At 38.5% G+C, this 20243-nt stretch overlaps 1 protein-coding gene across 2 annotated transcripts in view; it reads right to left on the bottom strand.

The window, feature by feature from the left end:
* TRIM23 (tripartite motif containing 23) overlaps positions 1-20243 on the bottom strand; it is a 31622-nt gene that overhangs the window by 3526 nt on the left and 7853 nt on the right. The window contains exons 3-10 of one of the 2 annotated variants that reach the window (XM_074569940.1): positions 12593-12714; positions 11411-11689; positions 10598-10780; positions 9831-10046; positions 8661-8795; positions 1836-1965; positions 1609-1719; positions 43-167 (exon numbers count right to left, since the gene is read on the bottom strand). In XM_074569940.1, the coding sequence (XP_074426041.1) occupies positions 43-167; positions 1609-1719; positions 1836-1965; positions 8661-8795; positions 9831-10046; positions 10598-10780; positions 11411-11689; positions 12593-12714 (1301 nt within the window). The remainder of the gene's footprint in view (positions 1-42; positions 168-1608; positions 1720-1835; positions 1966-8660; positions 8796-9830; positions 10047-10597; positions 10781-11410; positions 11690-12592; positions 12715-20243) is intronic. The other variant, XM_074569941.1, reaches the window with a different exon arrangement.

Consider the following 20243-nt stretch of genomic DNA (forward strand, 5'->3'; position numbering starts at 1 on the left):
AACTAAGGAAAAGAGTAACAGAGTGAAAAAAATCACACATACCTGTTTATTAGCAAAGATCAAGAGCAAGGCATCCCGCAACTCCTTCTCTGTTAATAATTTTGCAAGTTCACTGTGTGCTTCACTAACCCTGTCTCTGTGACTGCTATCAACAACAAACACCACCGCTATGAAAGAGAGAGAAACATTATACACCTATTCAAATATAAACTCTGTAAAATTAGCTTTCAACTGACACAATTCTTTTTTTCCAGCAGTCTATGGGAAGTTTCTCAGCAGTGCACAACTTCAGTTTCAAATCCAGGAGGAGTGAGAAACGCCTTAAATATCTCCATACCTTTGACAAAAATCTACAATTCATCCTAAAACATGGAAAAAACCTCTGAAGTTTTTTGCCTAGTCTAATATAAAGGCTGTGATATTTGAACTACTTAGGTCTAAACCCAGATTTACTATGTGTGGATTGAATATCTCAGTTTAAACCATTTCTTGATCCATTTATACTCAATCAACTCCCACACGACTGTTCCAGTTACCCTGAACTGGCTGTAAAATCTCCAGATTCAGCCAAATCGGCACAGCTTCCTCCAGCTACAGACTACACAATCCAGAGAAGATTGCGATGGACCTGAAACAGCAGTGGTAGATATTGCTATCCACCACAGAGAGTAACCAAGATAGCAGGAAGACTGGAGAGTCAGGGAGGTATAGCTAGAGGACAGAATTTAAACTCATGGGTTTTGCAATGAAAAAGCCTCCAACACCAAAACTAAACAAAACTTACTGCATGTATACACCACGTTAACCGCTTAGGCCTTCTCTCCAACATACAATTCTTCAAGGCAGACATGATTCCATGCTATTGGTGTTTACATGGTAAGTTTTAAGAGGACAACAGAAATCCCGAAATACGATTTTTAAGAGTTTGAAAAGACAAACAATTTAAAATGTTAAAGTTTGCAATGAAGACTGAAATAATGCACAAAGCAGAGCACGTAAACTGATGTTTGTCATTCCTAAGTATTTCAGATAATTTGGAGTTAATTAATGAAGAGGAACCCTTTTCTAAATTAAAAAACAGCTGTGGAGGATTTACAGGCGGACAGCATCAATTCCTAAGTTGGCACCATTTATGTCAGTGTTTTCAGAATCAGTAATCTAGTCTATGACCAGATATTACGCTGCAATACCAAGTCAGAAGTTACAGAACTTTGTGGAGCGTTTTAAGTTGCCAACTAGGGCTCCTAGAGGCTGAGTATTTTCATTTCAAGTGCTATTTAAATTTCATACCTGGCAAGTACTACTCCTCACTATGTAAACTTTGGAACACTGCACCTTGTCTGTTGTCAGCTAGAACCAGTTTAACTGAGATTCTAATTTTGTTTGGCTCCATGAACTGTCTGACGGATTTATGGAGAATGCACCTTTATCGTGCAGCAGACACTATGACCAACTGGATTAAAATTTCTTAGCTCATGAATCTAGCAGCTGGACTTCGCATTAGATGAACAATTTTTACAGTTATAAATTATTTCTATTAATAATCTTTTTGGCTCTGAAATACAGGCTAGAAGACAAAATACAGATTAAAAGTTGTACTAGTCTCACCTTGCGTATTGAGATAATAATGCTTCCACAAGGGCCTCAATTTGTGCTTCCCTCCAACATCCCAAATAGTAAACTTCAAATTCTTGTATTCTACTGTTTCAACATTAAAACCTAGAACAAAAATATTAAAGTTGTATCATGTTGCTCTGTATGAATATAAAATGACCAGATTCTACAGATAAATCAAACATTCAGAAAAAAATTAAATATAAATTGTTGCTACTAACCTATTGTTGGAATTGGCTGCATGAATTCATCTTGCTTTAACTTAAACAAAATAGTTGTTTTGCCAGCTCCATCCAATCCTAGAGTGACAACACGAATTTCCATTTTTGGTCCAATATGTACCCTGTTGTCCTGAAAGAAACAGCACACACAAAACAAGAGCAAGTTTAGGAAATTAAAATTAGAAAACCCTTATATTTAAGATACTTATCTTGTTACCATTTGTAAAGTGATTAAATGGATGGACTCCAAAAATACTGGGCACAATCATAAATCACTTCCTGCAGTAATATAAACCAAAATATCCAATAATCTCTGTAGCGAACCTGTAACTTCTGCCTGAGCTACCACAGGTCTTTTAGAAAAACAGCCGATCTCATGCTAGTACGTCTGTACTTGATAAAATTTCAAATTCTTTCATCATTTTCGGCTCAAACCGCATGAGGAGTTGCTCATAGCAATTCTCTGACCAGAGAAGTCTCTATTGGTTTTGTTGCTTTTCCACTACGTTTTATCACTTTATTAATGCTCCCAACTACAGAACTATTTCCTTGCTGGAGGCTCCATAGCTACCCCTCTTCACCTCAAACCACTTCTAATCTTTTGCCACATTACAACAGCAACATTATTAGCATTAAGCAGTAATCTGAAATAGTGAAGAAAAACAAACAAACAAAAGAAACCCCAAGTCTTCCTTGGAGGCAAGGAAAAAGAATCACCTTCCTACTTGTAGTTTAGACCAAGCTACCATGAGCTTGAATGAGCTGATGCTAACAATGCAATCAAGTGGTATTACTAATATAAAGCAGCAAATCGTAAATTGTAAAACAAACAACATAGGCTAAGATTACCATGTATCCTTGAAACATAATTTGAAGTACTTAGAATTGCTACCTTGATGAAATACCAGAGTTTCAATCATCAGAACTATGTGGCAATACATTTTTTTCTTGCAAAATCCAGACAGCACTGTGCTGGGCAAGTAATAGACAAAAACCTGTGTCTAACCCACACAGCTTTTTATTTCTTCTTGGATTAGAAATGCTATTTATTTAGTGGAAAAATGCTACAACCTCTCCTGGTACAAGACCAACATGGACCAGTGTGACCTGATGTATAAACATCTAAATGATGTGACATGAGATATATATAGATAGGTAGGTAGGTAGACAAATAGATATACACACATATGGGGTCCATTATATAGCTAGGTATACATCATCATGACATGCAACTCCATTCTCCCCTCTGTCACAGCGTACTGCCAGAATAATCAATATAGATTAATTCAATGACCTTATGCTACTACAACCTTCAAAGAGAGCAAAAACACCTTGAGAAACTGCTTTCTAAAAAAAAAAAAAAAAATTAAAAAATTTATACAAGTACCACAATACAAAAGTCAGCAACATCACACAATTGTAAGTGTAAGAGTCAGATCAAAGGTCCATCTAATCTAGCATGTTGTCTGAAACTAGGTAAAGATGGATACATGTGAAAGTAAGGAACAGGAAAAGCACCTAATGATAACTCCTCTAAATACCCTCCTTATGTCTAGCACCTTGCAGCTCACGGACTTACTGAGCCAACATCTTGATGTATTATTCACATATGAATCCAACTGAATATTTGAGATTTGGAAAACAAAACATTGAGACTTATTTGTCTTTTAATAAATTTCCTTTTAAGTTCTGGAATTTTGGATTCAGAGATGAAGTTGCCAAATTCAGTGACAACACTGCAACACAGCATGTTATCAAAAAGGGTTACTTCACGGGAATTAACTATTTTGTTCAGCTACAAATCAAATTGATTTTGTGTGTGTGCAATGATTGTATATGACCCAATAATACTGAAAAAATTAAAGGTAGGAAGGAGAGTTAATGCCTGTAAATGCTGTTGTATGAGAAGACAAGTCTTCAGCTGGTTGTGTGTTTCCTCCTCATACGCCTGGATTGTGTTACTGCCATTCAGTAACTTCATTCAGGTGGTGACTTCAATTACACCTCAAAAAGCTGGTTATCAACTTTGTTTCATTTTTGAGGATAAAAGGTGCTTTCTTGTTGAAATCTGAGTAGTACACAGGCCTCTGTGGCTTTGCTGGCTGACTGGCATCCTAGAGGTTACTACAGGCCAACGTAGTCATAGCTACTGAGATTGTTTTCACATTTCAGAGGACCGACTCATGGCATTTTGAAATATTTCTTTCCAGTCCTCAGACCTTGCAGCCAGAACTGTGGGGTAGTTAACAACACCTGAGCTGGCTAAGTAGAACCCCAGAGAGGAATTGCTGCCCGATGCAGTTGCAGATTGCTCTTGGTAGTATTTTATTTAACTAGGAGATTAGATATTAACTGAAGCAGTGGCATACTGCATACTGTTGCAAGTTTATTATGTATCTCAAGTGTGGTGGTAGACTCTCTTTGTCAAAGGAGCTTTAGTCCTTTTTATGTACATGCTGCAAAATTCAAGGCTGTGTCTCAGTTACCGAGCAGATAACCATGGTAACTATATGACCATTTTAACACTAGCCTTCATCAAATCTAGTTAGCCAGGTGAGGTGCTCCGCTATCATTCAGAGTCAGCTCTGAGTCATTGTGCCGTATCTAAAGATTTCTGCAAGTAGTCAGTATTACAAGAAACTTCTGCTGCTTTCCTTTTGGCTCACAGATCACAGTCAGAAATATGGATTCAAATGAATCATCTTTCTGAGGATCAGAATGAATCATCTTTCCATACTTCCTGGAGAGGGAAAACCTGTGGGCAGATTCTTGACAAGAATATCAGCAAGAAAGGTACAAGCTAAGAGAAAGAACACAAAGAAGTATGCAAAAGGCACTGAAGAGGTGAAAAAATGCCATGCCTCCAGCACCCTTTTCACACTCAAGCCTCAGTTCTGATTTTGTCTAAAATTTCTGGGGATGAATCTCAACGCTTCTTCTCTGTGCCTGAAAAGAAGGAGGAAGGAGAAGAGGTGGCTCAGGATAGAGCTGCCGATTTCATAGATTTCTTGCTGGAGGCAGCACCCTGTCTATGGCCAGAGCTTGCTGACAGTGAGACAACCTGGCCATCCTCTCAGGGCTCCACCAGCAGCACCAGTCACCTCTACAGCTCCCACAGCTGGAGGGCAGAGGCAGCGCAGGCCTCTGCAACCTAAAGCATCAGGGAAGTGGAGGAGATGAACAATTCTGTCAAATTTAGTCATCCTGTTGCAGTTTGCTTTCAGCAAGATTTAGAGTGAAAACAGGTTGTTCTCAGTATGTTTGTACTCTCTCAGAAGGAATCAAAATGCAATCTGTGATGGACACCAGATTTCCAATTTTTGCGTGAGTAGTTCTGTCACTTCAGGAAGAACCTTGCAAGAAAAGTTCCCACTCAGAAACAACGTATAGCACCTGTAATACAAGTCAGAAATAACCGACTATTGATGATCACAGCTAGAAATTGACAGATGAATAATAATAATAAAAAAAAAATCTTTCTGCATCAACTATATTATCACCTTTAATCAAAAGTGTTATTTAAAAAAAAATCTGGCCCTTCATGTCTACATTCCTGGCAGGTGCATAACTTGACAGCACACTTAAGAACAGAAAACCTGTGTCTTCTGTTCACGTAAAACTTGGTGTTTTCTTAATTCTCAGTAAAGTGCAGAAGAAAAACCCACACAACAATTGTGATCTCTTGGTTTTTGTCCTTGTCCTTTGTCTTTCTTAAGAAATTTGTTGACATCACAAAAGCTGTACATAGGTTTACTTAAAGATAGTGTTAAGTGCTTTCCCTCTCATAGATTACTTGAATACTCTTGGTGTAGATAAGGGTTAGCAGTTTCCCATACTTGCTTCAACGTTGACAGATAAGTGCTCTTTACTATCTCAGGTACTGGTTCCTTACTCATTTTCCCTTTCCCAAGCATGTACACACAAATATTGAGGATGACCAATTGCTACTCCACAGCCACTACTCTCATTTGACCAGGACAAACCAGCAATCTCTCTCTTCCAATAAGAATCACATTCCTGGATGAGGAGCCATTTCCTTGCCAGCAAGCTCACTACATGAAGACATCTCAATCTTATTTGGTCAAAGCCCTCGTAAATACATAGGTAAAGATGGATTCATTGGAAACAATATAGTAACAACATTTGGGAAAAAAATATTATATACTAACATATTTCTTGAAAGACTTTCAGCATCTTGTTCTGGAATTCTCCAAATCCTCCCTTCGGAGCTTTTAATGTGGATATTCCCTGAATGGCAGGAGGAGTTTTTCATCTCATCAGTGAAATAAAAAATGTGGATAAAACCTACTCACTTTCAATAGCAAAAAGGACTTCTCCCTCCCCTCCTTGAATCTCCACAACCCTCACTGGATATGGAATGTTCCTCTGATCTGGTACTGTTTGAAATGCTTTTTTAATTTTATAACGGATGCAGCCCTCAGTGCAGGAGAGCTCCCGAGAAAGACCTTTTCAGTGAAATTATAACAGTCTAATTTGTGATCTGAAGATTTTATTTCTGTCTGAAATCTGTTGCCAAGCACAGGCCTTTCAGATACAACAAGCCTCACTACAAGTCAAAACAGTGGCCATCAGCACAACAGTATTCTAAAAAAAACATTGGGTAGAAAAAGAGCTTTAAACTTTGTCAGAAGTGAGGAAACAAAAAGTAAGAGACTGAACTAATTGCTTTCACCTTACTTTTTCATAGCTGCTGCTGGTTTTGTTAAAAATGGCATTTGCTTTGGCATCTTTGAAATTCAGACTCTAAGCTTCAGGATATTTCATAAAAATACCAATTTGTGACAGGAGAAAAACAACAGAAGCCTCATCTCTTTCTAAAGAAAGCTGAGGTGTAGAGAGATACTGGAAGACTTCTGGGTCCTCCAAGCTGAGACCTATTTCAGATCTCCTATTGCAGCTTGGTTGGCTGCAACCATTCTCTTTCCAATTGCTCAGAAATTCTCAATTAAAATTTTCTGAGACTAACAGCTCCTAAAGGCAAAACCAGACCATCTGAAATGCCTCTCTGACTCAGCCCTGTGAGATGGCACCATCAATCAACTCTGAATACACAGAATGCAATTCATCATCTGTGAAATGTGAATGTTACTTCACTTATGGAAATGAGGATTTGCAGAAGAGGTCTCTCTGATCCTAACAGCTCTGGTCTCTGCTGAATAGGGAAGGGAGGGGCAGAAATGAAAATGTTGCATTTATTGATCTGACAAAGCAGTTATTACATGGAAATTCAAATATACTGAATTTACAAAACAAATTATTCAGACATCAACAAGGACTGCGACAGAACCCCCACAGAAGCATCCATTTCGTTACAGTAAGAGCTTCAACAGCAACAGTTAAATCCTCAGTTTCATCTCAGCAACAATAGATTCTATTCCTCTTTCACCCATTCAGAACCAAAAAAAACCATAAATCAAAGTACTTCTTGTTCTTTAGAGTTTCAAACTTATTTACTCTCCTACATGAAAAGTATCACTGTTAGGGTTCGAGAAAACTCATAACAATTTATTGTCATTTAGACATTCTATCACCCGATGACCCCTCCTCACCCAGAAAGGGGAACTGGGGAAAGCAAGAAAACACAAGGGTTGAAATATAAATAGGTTTAATAGGATAAGACTAAATAATTAACAACAATAATAAAGAACTAGCATTAATCCCGATACTAGTATAAGATACACAAGAATTATACTCGGCCAATTCTATCAGTAGAAACCGTGCACTCCCAGCAGTGGACAGCAAATGTGGGACACTGCGAGCGCTGTGGCTTCAGGAGGAAGAGAAGGGCTCAGGGGTCTGGCACCAGGGCAAGAGTTCTCTGGACTGCCACCATGAAGGGAGAGAGAAACTACGCAGCAAAACTTTCTAATTTATATTGAATGGGACATTCATGGTATGAAATAATCCTGTTGGCCAGCCTGGATCAAGTGCCCAGGCCTTGCTCCTCATCATCCCTGCACCTGGCAAAGCTCAAAAACACCGAGACTTTGAATACCACATAGCCTAGCTGATATAAAGTAAATATTTTCATAAATTCAGACACTAGAGTCTTCCAAAAGTGCAGTTTTCCCCAGCATTAGAAGTGTCCTGTGTCGCTCAACCCAGGACAATCACCATTATCAAACTCCAAATAACGTCATCCTTTTCAAAGAATAAGTGGTATTGAAATGATATTACAGCAATTAAAAAAAAAAAACTACTTAGAAGATAAACTGTGTCTAAATTATCAGTGAATACAAAGCAACTATAAGACAAATTATCATTTCACAAATTGAAAGAAATACATTATTTTTAATACTATAAACTGAAAGTTATAATAGCATTATTGCATTTTAAAATAGGTGTGCAATTTTCAGGAAATAAAATAACAAACATTCTGCAGAAGTTATGCTGTCTTCATGAAAAAGCCAAAAATACATGGAAAAAACAAAGGGTAGATTCCTGGTCTGAGCTGAATGTACAACAAATAAGGGATGTTACCAAAGAAAGGTGTTTCTAGAATTCACAAATATGACCTTACATATTTAAAAGAAAGCAGCTAACTTTCAAAAAAAGCTACTGATGTAGTCAATGTCAAATGAATGTTTCTCACACTTATTCTAACAGTACAGTGGTTTTGTTGCTCAAATACTAGATGGCACTCATCATATGGTAAGACACTGTGGCTCTAACTGATACTGAACGGCCTAAATTTGCTGCAACAACTACAGCATCATAATGAACATATAACGTTGCTGCTGTCTTTTAAATTACATTTGGGACTTCATAAAGTGCATAGTTGTACTTTGATGAGATTAAGAATACCTTTGTAAAAGTGACAGGTATGCTAGCATCCAGCTGTACGTGATCTGCAAGTTCTGTAAACTGCTGCTGCTGTTTCTGTAATGTCTCTAGCAACCTTGTAATTTCCTGTTTGGCCAACACTACTCTGCAGTCATCCTGAACAGACAAAGAAAACAAAAGCATACCTTTCCTTTAGTAACTTACTTAAAATAAACAAATACGATGCAAATACGATGTCTGCAAATAAAGCTTTTTAAATAGAAATACTCTAGTTAAAGAAATTCACATTTACAGAATAGATTTATTTATTGCAATACAAATGTGAAGACCTTGTCATTCTTCCTTAATACTAATAGATACTGAATTGTTATGCAGTTTTAAAAAACTTTTTCTTTGACCTCTCTTAGCCCTGTATGAATAAGAATACAAATTGTAAGAGACAGTAATGTAATATAAAAAAAATATTTATATCATTCATATATCATTCCAGCAGCTGGAATAGAGCAGCTGCTTTGCAGCATACAGCGACACTCAACACAAAAAGATTAATATGCACCCATTAATGATGGGAACTTTTGCACAGCACAGTACATCTGAGTAAGCAATCAGACACTAGCTCTAACCAAATTTTTTTTTAAAAAAGTACAAATAACACATTAATGAAATAATTTCTCACACTCAGTTCACTGTTCGCTACATATGCTATCACTAAATTAAGTGAATAATAGACCACCCAGATACTCTCACGCAGATGCTTTCTTCACACATTTAATATTATTACAACTGCTACCAGAAGTTATTTAGTCTTAAAAGATTTTTTCTACTATCCTTGCATGACAGCTATCTTCAAACACCTATACTGGTAATCGCAACTGTAAAATCCTTCCCATAAATCTTGTAGGCTTTTTGTTTCAGGTTCATCTCTCCTTCCCACTAACCTCACAAATAACCAGAAATTTCTCCAGACAAAAGAATCATGCCACAGGGTTTCCAGCAACTAGAGGACTTGATGCTTTTGTACTGATTATCCTTGTCTAACACCACCTTGTAATGACACTGCAATCTTTGTTGTTTTAACATTGTAAAGGGAATAAAAATGCAGAGTATCATTTAACTTTTTCATCTGTAGCCTAAAGTTAATTTGCAGTTCCACCTATCTTGCCATATGTTACAGCTCACTTGTCAACCTACCTGTTGTAAAGTCTTTTCACAATGAAGGCAAGCTGTTGAAACCTGTGACAAGAGGATGGTCATGTCTTCTTGCTGTTGCCTAAGCCAAATCAACTTCTCTCTCACGTGAGCATCAACAACACTAAGAGCCATTTCCTCCTGACGACAAAGGGTTTCATGAAGATCAGAAAAATAGGCTCGGACACATGAGCGAGCGTTCTCTGCAGTCCCTGGTACCTACAGCATTGCAGTCGGGAGATCCAGAGCATTAAGGACACCAGTTGATTCCAGAAGTACATTTTTCATTTTATTCCAGTTTCTAACTTATGTTCACATCTGCTTGGCTATATCACAGTTCAAGTCCCAGTTATACAGAAAGTCTAATCAGCCCTAAGATCAAGATCCTCCAAGAGGTTACTCCAATAAACAAATAGGTTATTTGTCTGTATACACACCTTACTAAAAATAACCAGGGAAAAATGCCTCAACAGTATCACAGCACTGAGAACAGATGCAATCTGTCACAGTACTTCAATACTGTACTAACAGTTATATAGCTTTCCACACTGCCTCCGTATTTTCATGTAGCCTAAAAACATTGTAAAGGACTACAAGTTCCCCTCTATGTGCTGGCTTAAGCCTCAAAACAAACTTGGTAGAGAGAAAGTCTTTTAAGACCTTAAGGTCTTGTCTTCTAAAGCCATATATAATTTTCAAAGAAATTCCTTATCTTGGTTCTTACAAAAAGCAAATATTCTGTGCGCGTAGGGGGAAGAAAAAAAGCATACATGTTCAGTATGGGCCATTCCAACTCCATCTTCAACTATTTGTTCTCCTCCTTCTATATGCTGAACAATTCCAACTAATTTTCTGGAATAATCTGAGATTTCTTCTGTGAAAGTTCTTATACAGTGGGCCATGTCTAAAATGGATGCACGAATCTGGTTTGCTTCTGGTTCCAAGACAGAATGCTATTAATTAAAAGCAAAATATCAAAGATCATTCATAAATACCTTCCTTAATAATGTTTTCTATTTTACTACATATTTAATACATACGTGTGTGTATGTGTGTATATATACACATACATATATATATAGGAATGGCAAATAAGAATTTAAAACCATCTTGCAATTTAAAATGCTATCAGGAGTTACAGATTATGCTGAGACTAAGATAGGCATTTAGCAATCACACAAGTAAATATACAAATTTGCCCATTTATCATAATCATTTATAAAAAAAGAAGGGTGGTTGGACTGCACTAGATTGGGTGAACCTAGTGTTTGCACAATGAAAACAACTTTCAGAACTAGTGGCTCAATGCTGTGAGAAGTTCAGAAAAGCATCAGATAAAGGCACTGTCAATCTTAATATATAAATAACTTAATGTGATCTTAGAAATAATGTTGGTTTTCTTGTAATTTTACCATGGCAGTTACCTGAAATGAAGGGAAAACAAAAGAACAGTATGAAGTTACTTCATATCAAGACATACCAAGAATCTACCCTCCTTTCTTCATAATCTTTTGTACTTTCATTGGATAAATAATTATGCAATCCACCCCACGGCATGACTAGAAATGGATTATTAGCAGTACCTTATGACCTTGATGCTTCCCGTATTCTTTGCAGACACAACACATAAGAGGACTCGCCTGACAGCCCTCTTCTAAACAAACAAACTCAATAGCATGTACTTGGTGTTGGGAGCACATGGTCTTCTCATGAGGCTTATCAGCAAGAGGTACACGCCTGTGTTTCGCTAGTGTCTTTGTCGAATGAGTAAGCTGGGAACAGTCTGCGCACAGGTGAGTGGCACAAACAGTGCAATATACAGATGCAATGTGGGCTTCATCTTCGTCGCATCGAATGATACTCTAACAACAACAACAACACAAAACTGAAGTTGTTAATGTTTAATCACAATAACTAGGAAAATCAGAAGACCTGCCACCAATATAAGCCTGAAAACAGGCTTTCCTTAAAAGTTACACACTAATAAATATTTGGACTAGTTTGAAACCTTGATTTTATGTTCCAAATAAATTTAAAAAAAATAAAAGTCAGTTTCCTTTACAGTCAGCTGCAAAAAATTACTCTAGAGATGTACAGTGATTTTATAAATCCAGATTTCAGTGGAAGTTGTAAAGGTTTGGAGGCTACAATAATTCAGGCTCCAGTCATTTCTTCCAAAGCAGTCATTACAGAACAAAGAATTACAAAATTACAGACAGACAAAACACCAATGGAAAAATAGGCGCTTAGGACAATTATTTTTTCCTAGAATGGCACTGCATGATACTTTTTGCAAACCAGTTGTTAATATTGAAATGATTAAAGCAACTAGTTTTGATAATGACGTACTATCATATGATATAGTGATATCGAATTACCATAAAAGGCAACTACTAGGGAAGAAGAGTTGAAGTCTTTAGGAAGTTTCTGAGAAGTTTTAGAAAACTGTCCTTAAATCACTATACCTGAAATATCCAAATGAATAACCTTTTCTAAAAATCTTAAAAGCCTAAAAAAGGGTAAAAGAGTATGCATGCTTGGCAAAACCTTTTTATTTTCTGCTTTAGTCAGTACAGGTTCGTATTTAATTATGAAGCAATTAATTGAAGCTAATACTAGATACTGAAAGAAAACAACAGTGAAAGTACATTTGGCAAAAAAAATAACTTTTTTTTTCTTTCTACCTAGAGATACCTTTAAGCAAATGTAACAAACATTTTGGGTTTTTTTTTTGTTTGTTTGGTTTTTTTTTTAAAGCTCAGTACCTCTCCAGACAGACCAATGGCTTCTTCTGCCGTCCCACACTGCCCAGCAGGTCCATTCTGCAACCGTTCCAAGAGTTCCAACAAAGCAAAATTCTTTTTCAAGCCCCAGACACCAGAATCTCCTATTTTTGAGGAAGAGTTAAATGAAGGGATGGAGAGGAAGAAAAACCTCAAGCAAATACCATCCTGAGAAGTTCCACAAACTACAATTGAGATTCTGACAAGTATTAAGAGTACATTAACTACAGTGAAATACAACTACTGCTTTTTCTATGTAGAGCACACACTACTTTCCCATCCTCTTCCTTCCTTCCATCATGGAACTATTTAATATTTATGCAGATTTTTCCCTACTGAAAAGATGTCAAGATTACAAAAAATTTACAAAAACTCAGTAAAAGTACTTGTAAAATAATCTGCAATAGCTAACAACTAAAGACTACAAGAACACACAAACTCTAAAGCATATCATAAAAATTAATATTTTGCATAACTATGTACTGTGAAAATTTCTACTGTACTAATAGAAGCCGTGAAGAACTCACACTGACAAACCTCATATTCCCTGAATTACAAGATGCAACACCTATTGCAGATCTCAGTCCAGTAAAAACATGAATAACAGTTAAAACAATATTCAGAAAGAAAGATCCAGGTACAACACTTTAATATAGCAAAAAAGAAGGTATCTCATACTCCCTAGAGCAAAGCAGAAGTCCACCTCTACTCCTCTGTATGATACTCTGTATCATCCTCATTTTGTAGAGGTTAAAAAGAAGCAATGCAATGAGAAGCAAAAACTGAACTGCATCCCAATGACTGCTGCAACATGCTACCTGCATAGGCCATGTAGCACACACCTAGTGATTGCTTCTCCAGAAAAGTATCATCCCTTGACTTTTTTCAGCATCATTCTCATAGATTCAAAGACATTTTCTCTGTTGCAATACAAATGTGCCTTAAGAGATGAAGCACCATCTTTGAGCGCTGGATCATTACCTTTTAGTCATCACAGAATCACAGAATGCTTGACATTGGAAGGGACCTCTGGACATCACCTTGCCCAGTTCTGCTCAACGAGGGTCACCTTGAGCTGGTTGCCCAGGACCACGCTCAGGCACTTTTTGAAGATCTCCAAGGAGGGGGATTCCACCACCTCTCTGGACAACCTGTGCCATAACCTGGTTATCTTCACAGTCAAAATCATTGCCTTATGTGCAGACAGAACTTCCTATGTTTCAGTTAGTACACAGTTCTGTCACTAGAAACACTGAAAAAAGCCTGGCTCCATCTTCTTTATGCCTTCCCTTCAGATATTTGTAAAATATCTCTCAGCCTTTCCTCATATGACAGATGCTACAGTTCCTTCGTTATCTTACTGGCCTTTAGTAACTCCACATCTCTCTTGTACTGGGAAGACCAAAACCAGATACAGGACTCCAGGTGTGGTCTCACCAGTGCTGAAGACAGGGGAAGGATTACCACCCTAAACTTGCTGGCAACATACCTCCTAATGTAGCCCAGGATATCGTTAGCCTCCTTTGCTGTAACAGCGCACCAGTTAAACCAGGAGCCCCAGGTCCTTTGCTGCAAAGCCACCCTCCAGCTGGTTGGCCCATTCTGTTCTCTTATTCTCTTTCCAAGTAAGAGAATTAGAATCATAGAATATATCAAGTTGGAGGGGATCCATAAGGATCATGAAGTCCACCTCCCATCCTCTCGTCCCCCAGTTTGTACGTATAATCAGGATTAACCCAGGATTAAATGTCTCTGCTTTGTCTACTTATTTGTGAGGTGACTGACCACATCAAGCTATGGACCACCGTTATCTCTGTTCCTCCTTTTGCCCCTCTGTGCCAGAGACAGAAATGCAGACAAACACCTGTTGAGAAATACAAGGGCATTGCCAGGGAATGCAGTTAGAAACGTAAAAGCTCAGCTCAAATTGAAATTGGCCAGAGATGTGAAAAAGTACACGAAAGGGTTCTTCAGGTATGTAAACAACAAGCAGAAACAGAAAGAAACACTGGCCCACTGTTAAACAGGAGAGGTGAATTAGTCACCAACAATGCTGTTGAGAGGTTCTCAAGACTTTCTTTACCAGCACTGTTGGGCCCCAGGCCTTCGGAATGGCAATCCATGTTGATGCACACACAGACCCACCATCAGTGAAGGAAAAGCTGGTATGTGAACCATTACAGGAGCTTGAGCCTACAAATCCATGGGTCCTGACGCTATCCACTTGAGGGTGTTAAGAGAGATGGCTGATGTTGTTGCAAGGTCACTCTCCATAATCTTTGAGAAGTCATGGAGAGTGGGGAACATCACAGAAGGCTGGAATAAGGCTAATGTCACCCCATCTACAAGAAGGGCTTAAAGGTGGATGCAGGAAGTTAAAGGCTTGTCAGTGTCACTTCAGTTCCTGGGAAAGTTATGGAACGAATCCTCCTGGGGGCTACAAGTCAAATGAAGCACATGATTGCGAAAAGCCAGCATGGAGTAACCAAGGGAAAATTATCCTTGACAAACCTGATTGCCTTCTACAACAGAGTAAACTGCTCAGATGATGAGGGGCAAGTGGTGGATATTGTCTATCTGGACTTCTCTGAGGCTTTCAACACAGTTCCCCACAGCCTCCTCCTAGAGATACTGATGTGTTATGGTCTAGACAAGTGGTCTGTGCAGCGGGTGGGGAACTGACTGACAGGCTGCAGCCAGGGTCAGGGCCTGGTAAATAGCTCCTTTTCAAACTGGCAACCTGTCACAACTGGGGTCCACAGGGACTGATGTTAAACACTGCTTAACATCTTCATGTGATCTGAATGATGGGATCAAGCGTACCCTGATAAATTTGCTGATGATACCAAACTGAGTGGGGAAGTAACACTTCAGAAGGGAGAGCCACCCTGCAGGAAGACCTAGATAGGCTGGAAGAGTGGGTGAACAAGAACGTTATGAAGTTCAACAAAGACAAGTGTAAGGAATTTCACCTGGAAAAACATAATCCAGGAGTGAAGCACAGACTGGGATCTACCTGCCTGAGGAATAGCTCTGTGGAAGGGGACCTGGGGGTCCTGATGGACAACAAGCTCCATATGAGTGAACAGTGTGCTACTGCAGCAAAGAAAGCCAACAGGATGCTGGGTTGCATCAACAAGGGCATCACGAGAAGAGGTAAAGAAGTCATTATTCCACTCTACTTGGTGCTTGTCAGGCAGCACCTCAAACACTGTGTTCAGTTTTGGTCCCCACTATGCAAAAAAGATGTGGATAGGCTGGCAAGGGCCCAGAGAAGGGCCACAAAAATGATCAAAGGACTGTGAAGCCTGCCATATGACGAAAGGCTGAGAGAACTGGCTTTGTTCAGCCTTGAGAAAAGAAGGCTTAGGGGAGGCCTTATCACCATGTTCCAGTATTTGAAGGATAGCTACAAAGAAGATGGCAACTCCCTTTTTACAAGGAGTCACGTGGAAAAGATGGGGGTAATGGATACAAGTTACTCCTGGGGAGATTCTGATTGGACACAGGAGGAGAATTTTCCACAATGAGAACAATCAGCCATTGGAATAATCTCCCCAGGGAAGTGGTGGATTCCTCAACATTGGACATTTTTAAGATTTGGCTGGACAGGGTGCTGGGCCACCTTGGCTAGACTGTGTTTTTGCCAAGAAAGGTTGGACCAGATGATCCCTGAGGACCCTTCCAACCTGGTATTCTATGAGAGTCACATAACATCATGTCACATAACATTGCCCTTATGTAAACATCTGACAAAGAGGTAAGTGTACAGAAGCTACTGTACAGGGAATAGAAATAGGGGAGGGTTGCTAGCTTTGAGTAGAATAATAGAAGGCACAATGTTATCAGTAGTGCCCAGGGTAGTGACAGATGTACATTTCCGTAGCTAAGGAGGAATTGCCACCTTGTATTTGAACAGAATCTGTAGGACCTGAAATTGACCCATTGATTTTATGACTGAACTTTTGAACTGTATTTGTAAGAAAAGAAAAAGAAAAGGTAGCCACAGTTAGTTTTTAGATTGTGGGACCCCACTATCTGGACAAAACTCCATAGGGATGCTGCTTTTGTAATTAAAATATTTATTTTGTACTTCATGCAAATATACCTGTCTAAGAACATGTGCCAAGCTTTTAGTGAACTTCTGCTATTCACTGTAGAAAACCACACATACTCCAGTTCTTCATTAAATTCAAGTAACTGCTTTATTTGATTTATGCTTTGCTTCAAGCATGATTTGGAAAACACAATTTTAGAAAACAATGCCAGATCCAGAAAAAAGTTCCAGATGCAAGGACTAGCAGAACAGCAACTGGAGCCTGAGGGTGGTTCCAGATGATACCTAAGAACTCTTTGATATTTTCAGTCCACATATCTGATGTATGACTGAAGTTTGTATCTGATATGAACTCACAGAAATTGTATCCCATGCATTTTCCCAAAGAGAAAGCCTAGGCTACTTAATTTGTCTGGTTCTCCTGAGTGTCACTGCATATCTCCTAAATTATGCTGCCCTGTGGCGGTCTGGTAGGCATACGCCCTCTGCATCCTTCTGGAATTCAGATGTCATTCCACTGATCCTATACAGACATTAAGTCTTCCTTCTCCAATACTGAGATTTATCAGACACTCCATGCATTTTTATTAACCATTAGAGAGAATGTGCTGTTCCAAATGAACAGACAGACACCAACTACTATGAGTAGCAAGCAGTTATGAGAACCAACAAAACAAAGTACCCATCTCAAATTTTTACCTCTGCCTCAGCTTGGTACATGGCCAGAGAATAATCAGCATTTTCATGGCTCTAAGAATATGGATCTTCAGCTCCCACAGGAGTCTGTATTTGCAGCACACAGAGAACACAGACTGCTATAAAGGTTCTTGTGTAGAATTACACAAACAGTGTTCAAATACATTCACTCCATAAAAGGCAATGCTTTTAAGATCTAGATATGTTACAATATTGCTTATAAGGAAGTATACACAAAAGCAAAACAAAACCAAAAAAAAACCCAACAACACAACTGCAAGTTCTCCTATCTTCAGCTTGTTAAGAATTAATTCTCTGTACTGATTTTGCCTGGGATTGAGTTAATTTTCCTCATAGTATCTGGCATGGGGCTATGTTTTGGGCTTGTGACCAAAACAGTAACGATAATACACCTGCATTTTAGCTATTGCTGAGCACTGCTCACACAGCATTGAGTCCTTTTTCTGTTTCTCATGCTGCCCTGCCAGCAAGTGGGCTAGGGGTGCAGGAGAAGCTGGGAGGAGACGCAGCTGGGACAGCTGACCTAACCAACCAAAGGGATATCCCATAGCGTATAATATCATGCTCCACAATAAAAGCTGGGGTGAAGGAGGAGGAAGAGGGGGGGCATGCAGAGTTACAGCATTTGTCTTCCCAAGTAACAACTATGGGTGATGGAGCCCTGTTTTTCTCAAAACAGCTAAATGTCTGCCTGTCAGTGAGAAGTAGTGAACAAATTCCTTATTTTGCTTTGCTTGTGTGCACAGCTTTTTTTTTCCCTATTAAACCATCTTTATCTCAACTCACTTTTGTCATTCCAACTCACTTTTGCTCTTCCAATTCTCTCCCCTGTTCCACTGCAAGGGAGTGAGTGAGCAGCTGCGTGGGGCTGAGCTGCCCACTGAGGTTAAACCACAACATTCTCTTTTACTTCAAGAGCTGTGAAACAAGAAAAATAAGACTGGCTTTCAGTCTTATGACCTCAAAACTTGTCTGCTATACATGCAAGTGGTTTTACTACCTGACAACGGTTTTCCTTCAGCACTGTTTCAAAGAACAGAGCTGCATTACACAGCTAGGGAAAATTATGTGTAAGACTGGAACGCTCACATGCAACTGTTTTCCCACGATGGGGAACAGAACAAGTAGTTTCATGAGATGCATGCCAAAGTGAGGGCAACAATGCTATGGTACCTCTGAAGAGGGATGTGAACAGGAACCAATATATCCACACTATATACCTTACTGTTTCGTGTAGCTTCCAGTTTTGCTACAGGAAATTTTCTTTCCTAGGCACTTTTGCCCACAGTTTAAGCCATCATAATATTCTCAGTGGCCAAACTCAAAATAAAAGTTATGTGCCTCACAGATAAAAGGCAGAGTTCATAAAACAGATAAATGGATTAATATTGTTTTCCTACAGCTATAAATGGGAGCACATATAAGCTGTTCTCCCCTCCAACATCTTCAACTGGTACAAAACAACACCGGCTACCCGTTTCAAAAAAAAAAAAAAAATGCTTGCCAGTAAAAAAAACATTCATTTTAGCAAATGCACTGTTTCTGGGAATGGGCCTATCAAGGTACTGGTTAGTAACTTTGAAGTTAGGTATAAAGCAAAGGCATGTCAGTAGTCTCTGTAGTTATCAGTTTCACAGTGGAAGCCTTATCTGGTACAGACAGCATTACCGACCACACTCCATAAAATAAACTGCGAACACAAAAAAAAGAAAAAAAAGAAAAAAAAAGAAAAAACAGTATTTTAACTTTTGTTTGCCACAGATCTTGCAGCAGTTTACAGAAGTTACATTCTGGTCCTCCACAATTACAGTTAGCACAAGCAGAGTCATCTGCTTTGATATATTCTGACTTCAGAGCTAAGTTATTTTTTAGCCCTAGCACTCCTAGCAGGATCACAGTATTTTTCATAACATAGACCATGGAAGAGTCACCTCTTATTACAAGTTGAAGAAATAGAGAGAGTGATATCCACTTTTAGAATCTAAATTATGTCAAACCAGTTTGTAAACAGAGTCTGGACTTGCTCACACTGTATCTAGACAGATTTCTAGACGTAACTCCCACAAAGCAAAGCACAGAAAAGTGGCTAGTTATTTATTAGCGCTTAGAACAGCACTGTCCCATAGCAAACTGACCGCACAACCTTCAGTTACTATAGTATATAAAATACATTAACGACATACCAATATAATGACTACTGATACTAATGTGGACCTTTTATCTCCAGATTAGCCACTAATCCAGATAGCCATTAATAGCAGAGTATATATGGATGCACCCACACCAAAAGGATAAACCTACTTATGGAATAGATTATAGCAAATTAGCCTTTAAGCAAACATTGATTTAGCCTTTAAGCAAACATTGGATAAGGCTGAGAAAGGAAGAAGCTGTTCAATCACTACAGACTTTCTTAGAAAAGTATTTTCTTTCACAGGTTTTAATATGTTTATTTAAAAAAAAAACAAAACAAGAAAGTAGTACTCTCCTCAGTTTACATCTCGTATCTGATTTTTATCATGTTAGTTCTGCTCCATGTCTAGCATGAAGAGAAAGCCAAGCCAGAAAAGTCAAAGCAGAGCTAATTTACTGAAACAGAACCAACAGAAAAGATTACATCTGTAGCTATTCTGTGTTTATTTTCTAGTTCATAACTTAAAGCTGTCAGGAGAAATGAAGTTACACTGCTTTTACATTCCTTCTTTAACTTTTTGTTATACATCCTGAGACTTGCTAATACATGTTATACCTTGTCAATACACTGTCGGTCTTGGACACAGATGGAAAAACATGCAAAGCTTACACATCAACTATTAATGTACTAAACCAGAATTTATAACCAGTAAGCACCCAATAAAA

This window comes from Larus michahellis, chromosome Z, assembly GCF_964199755.1.
Source record: "Larus michahellis chromosome Z, bLarMic1.1, whole genome shotgun sequence".
Taxonomy (NCBI): domain Eukaryota; kingdom Metazoa; phylum Chordata; class Aves; order Charadriiformes; family Laridae; genus Larus; species Larus michahellis.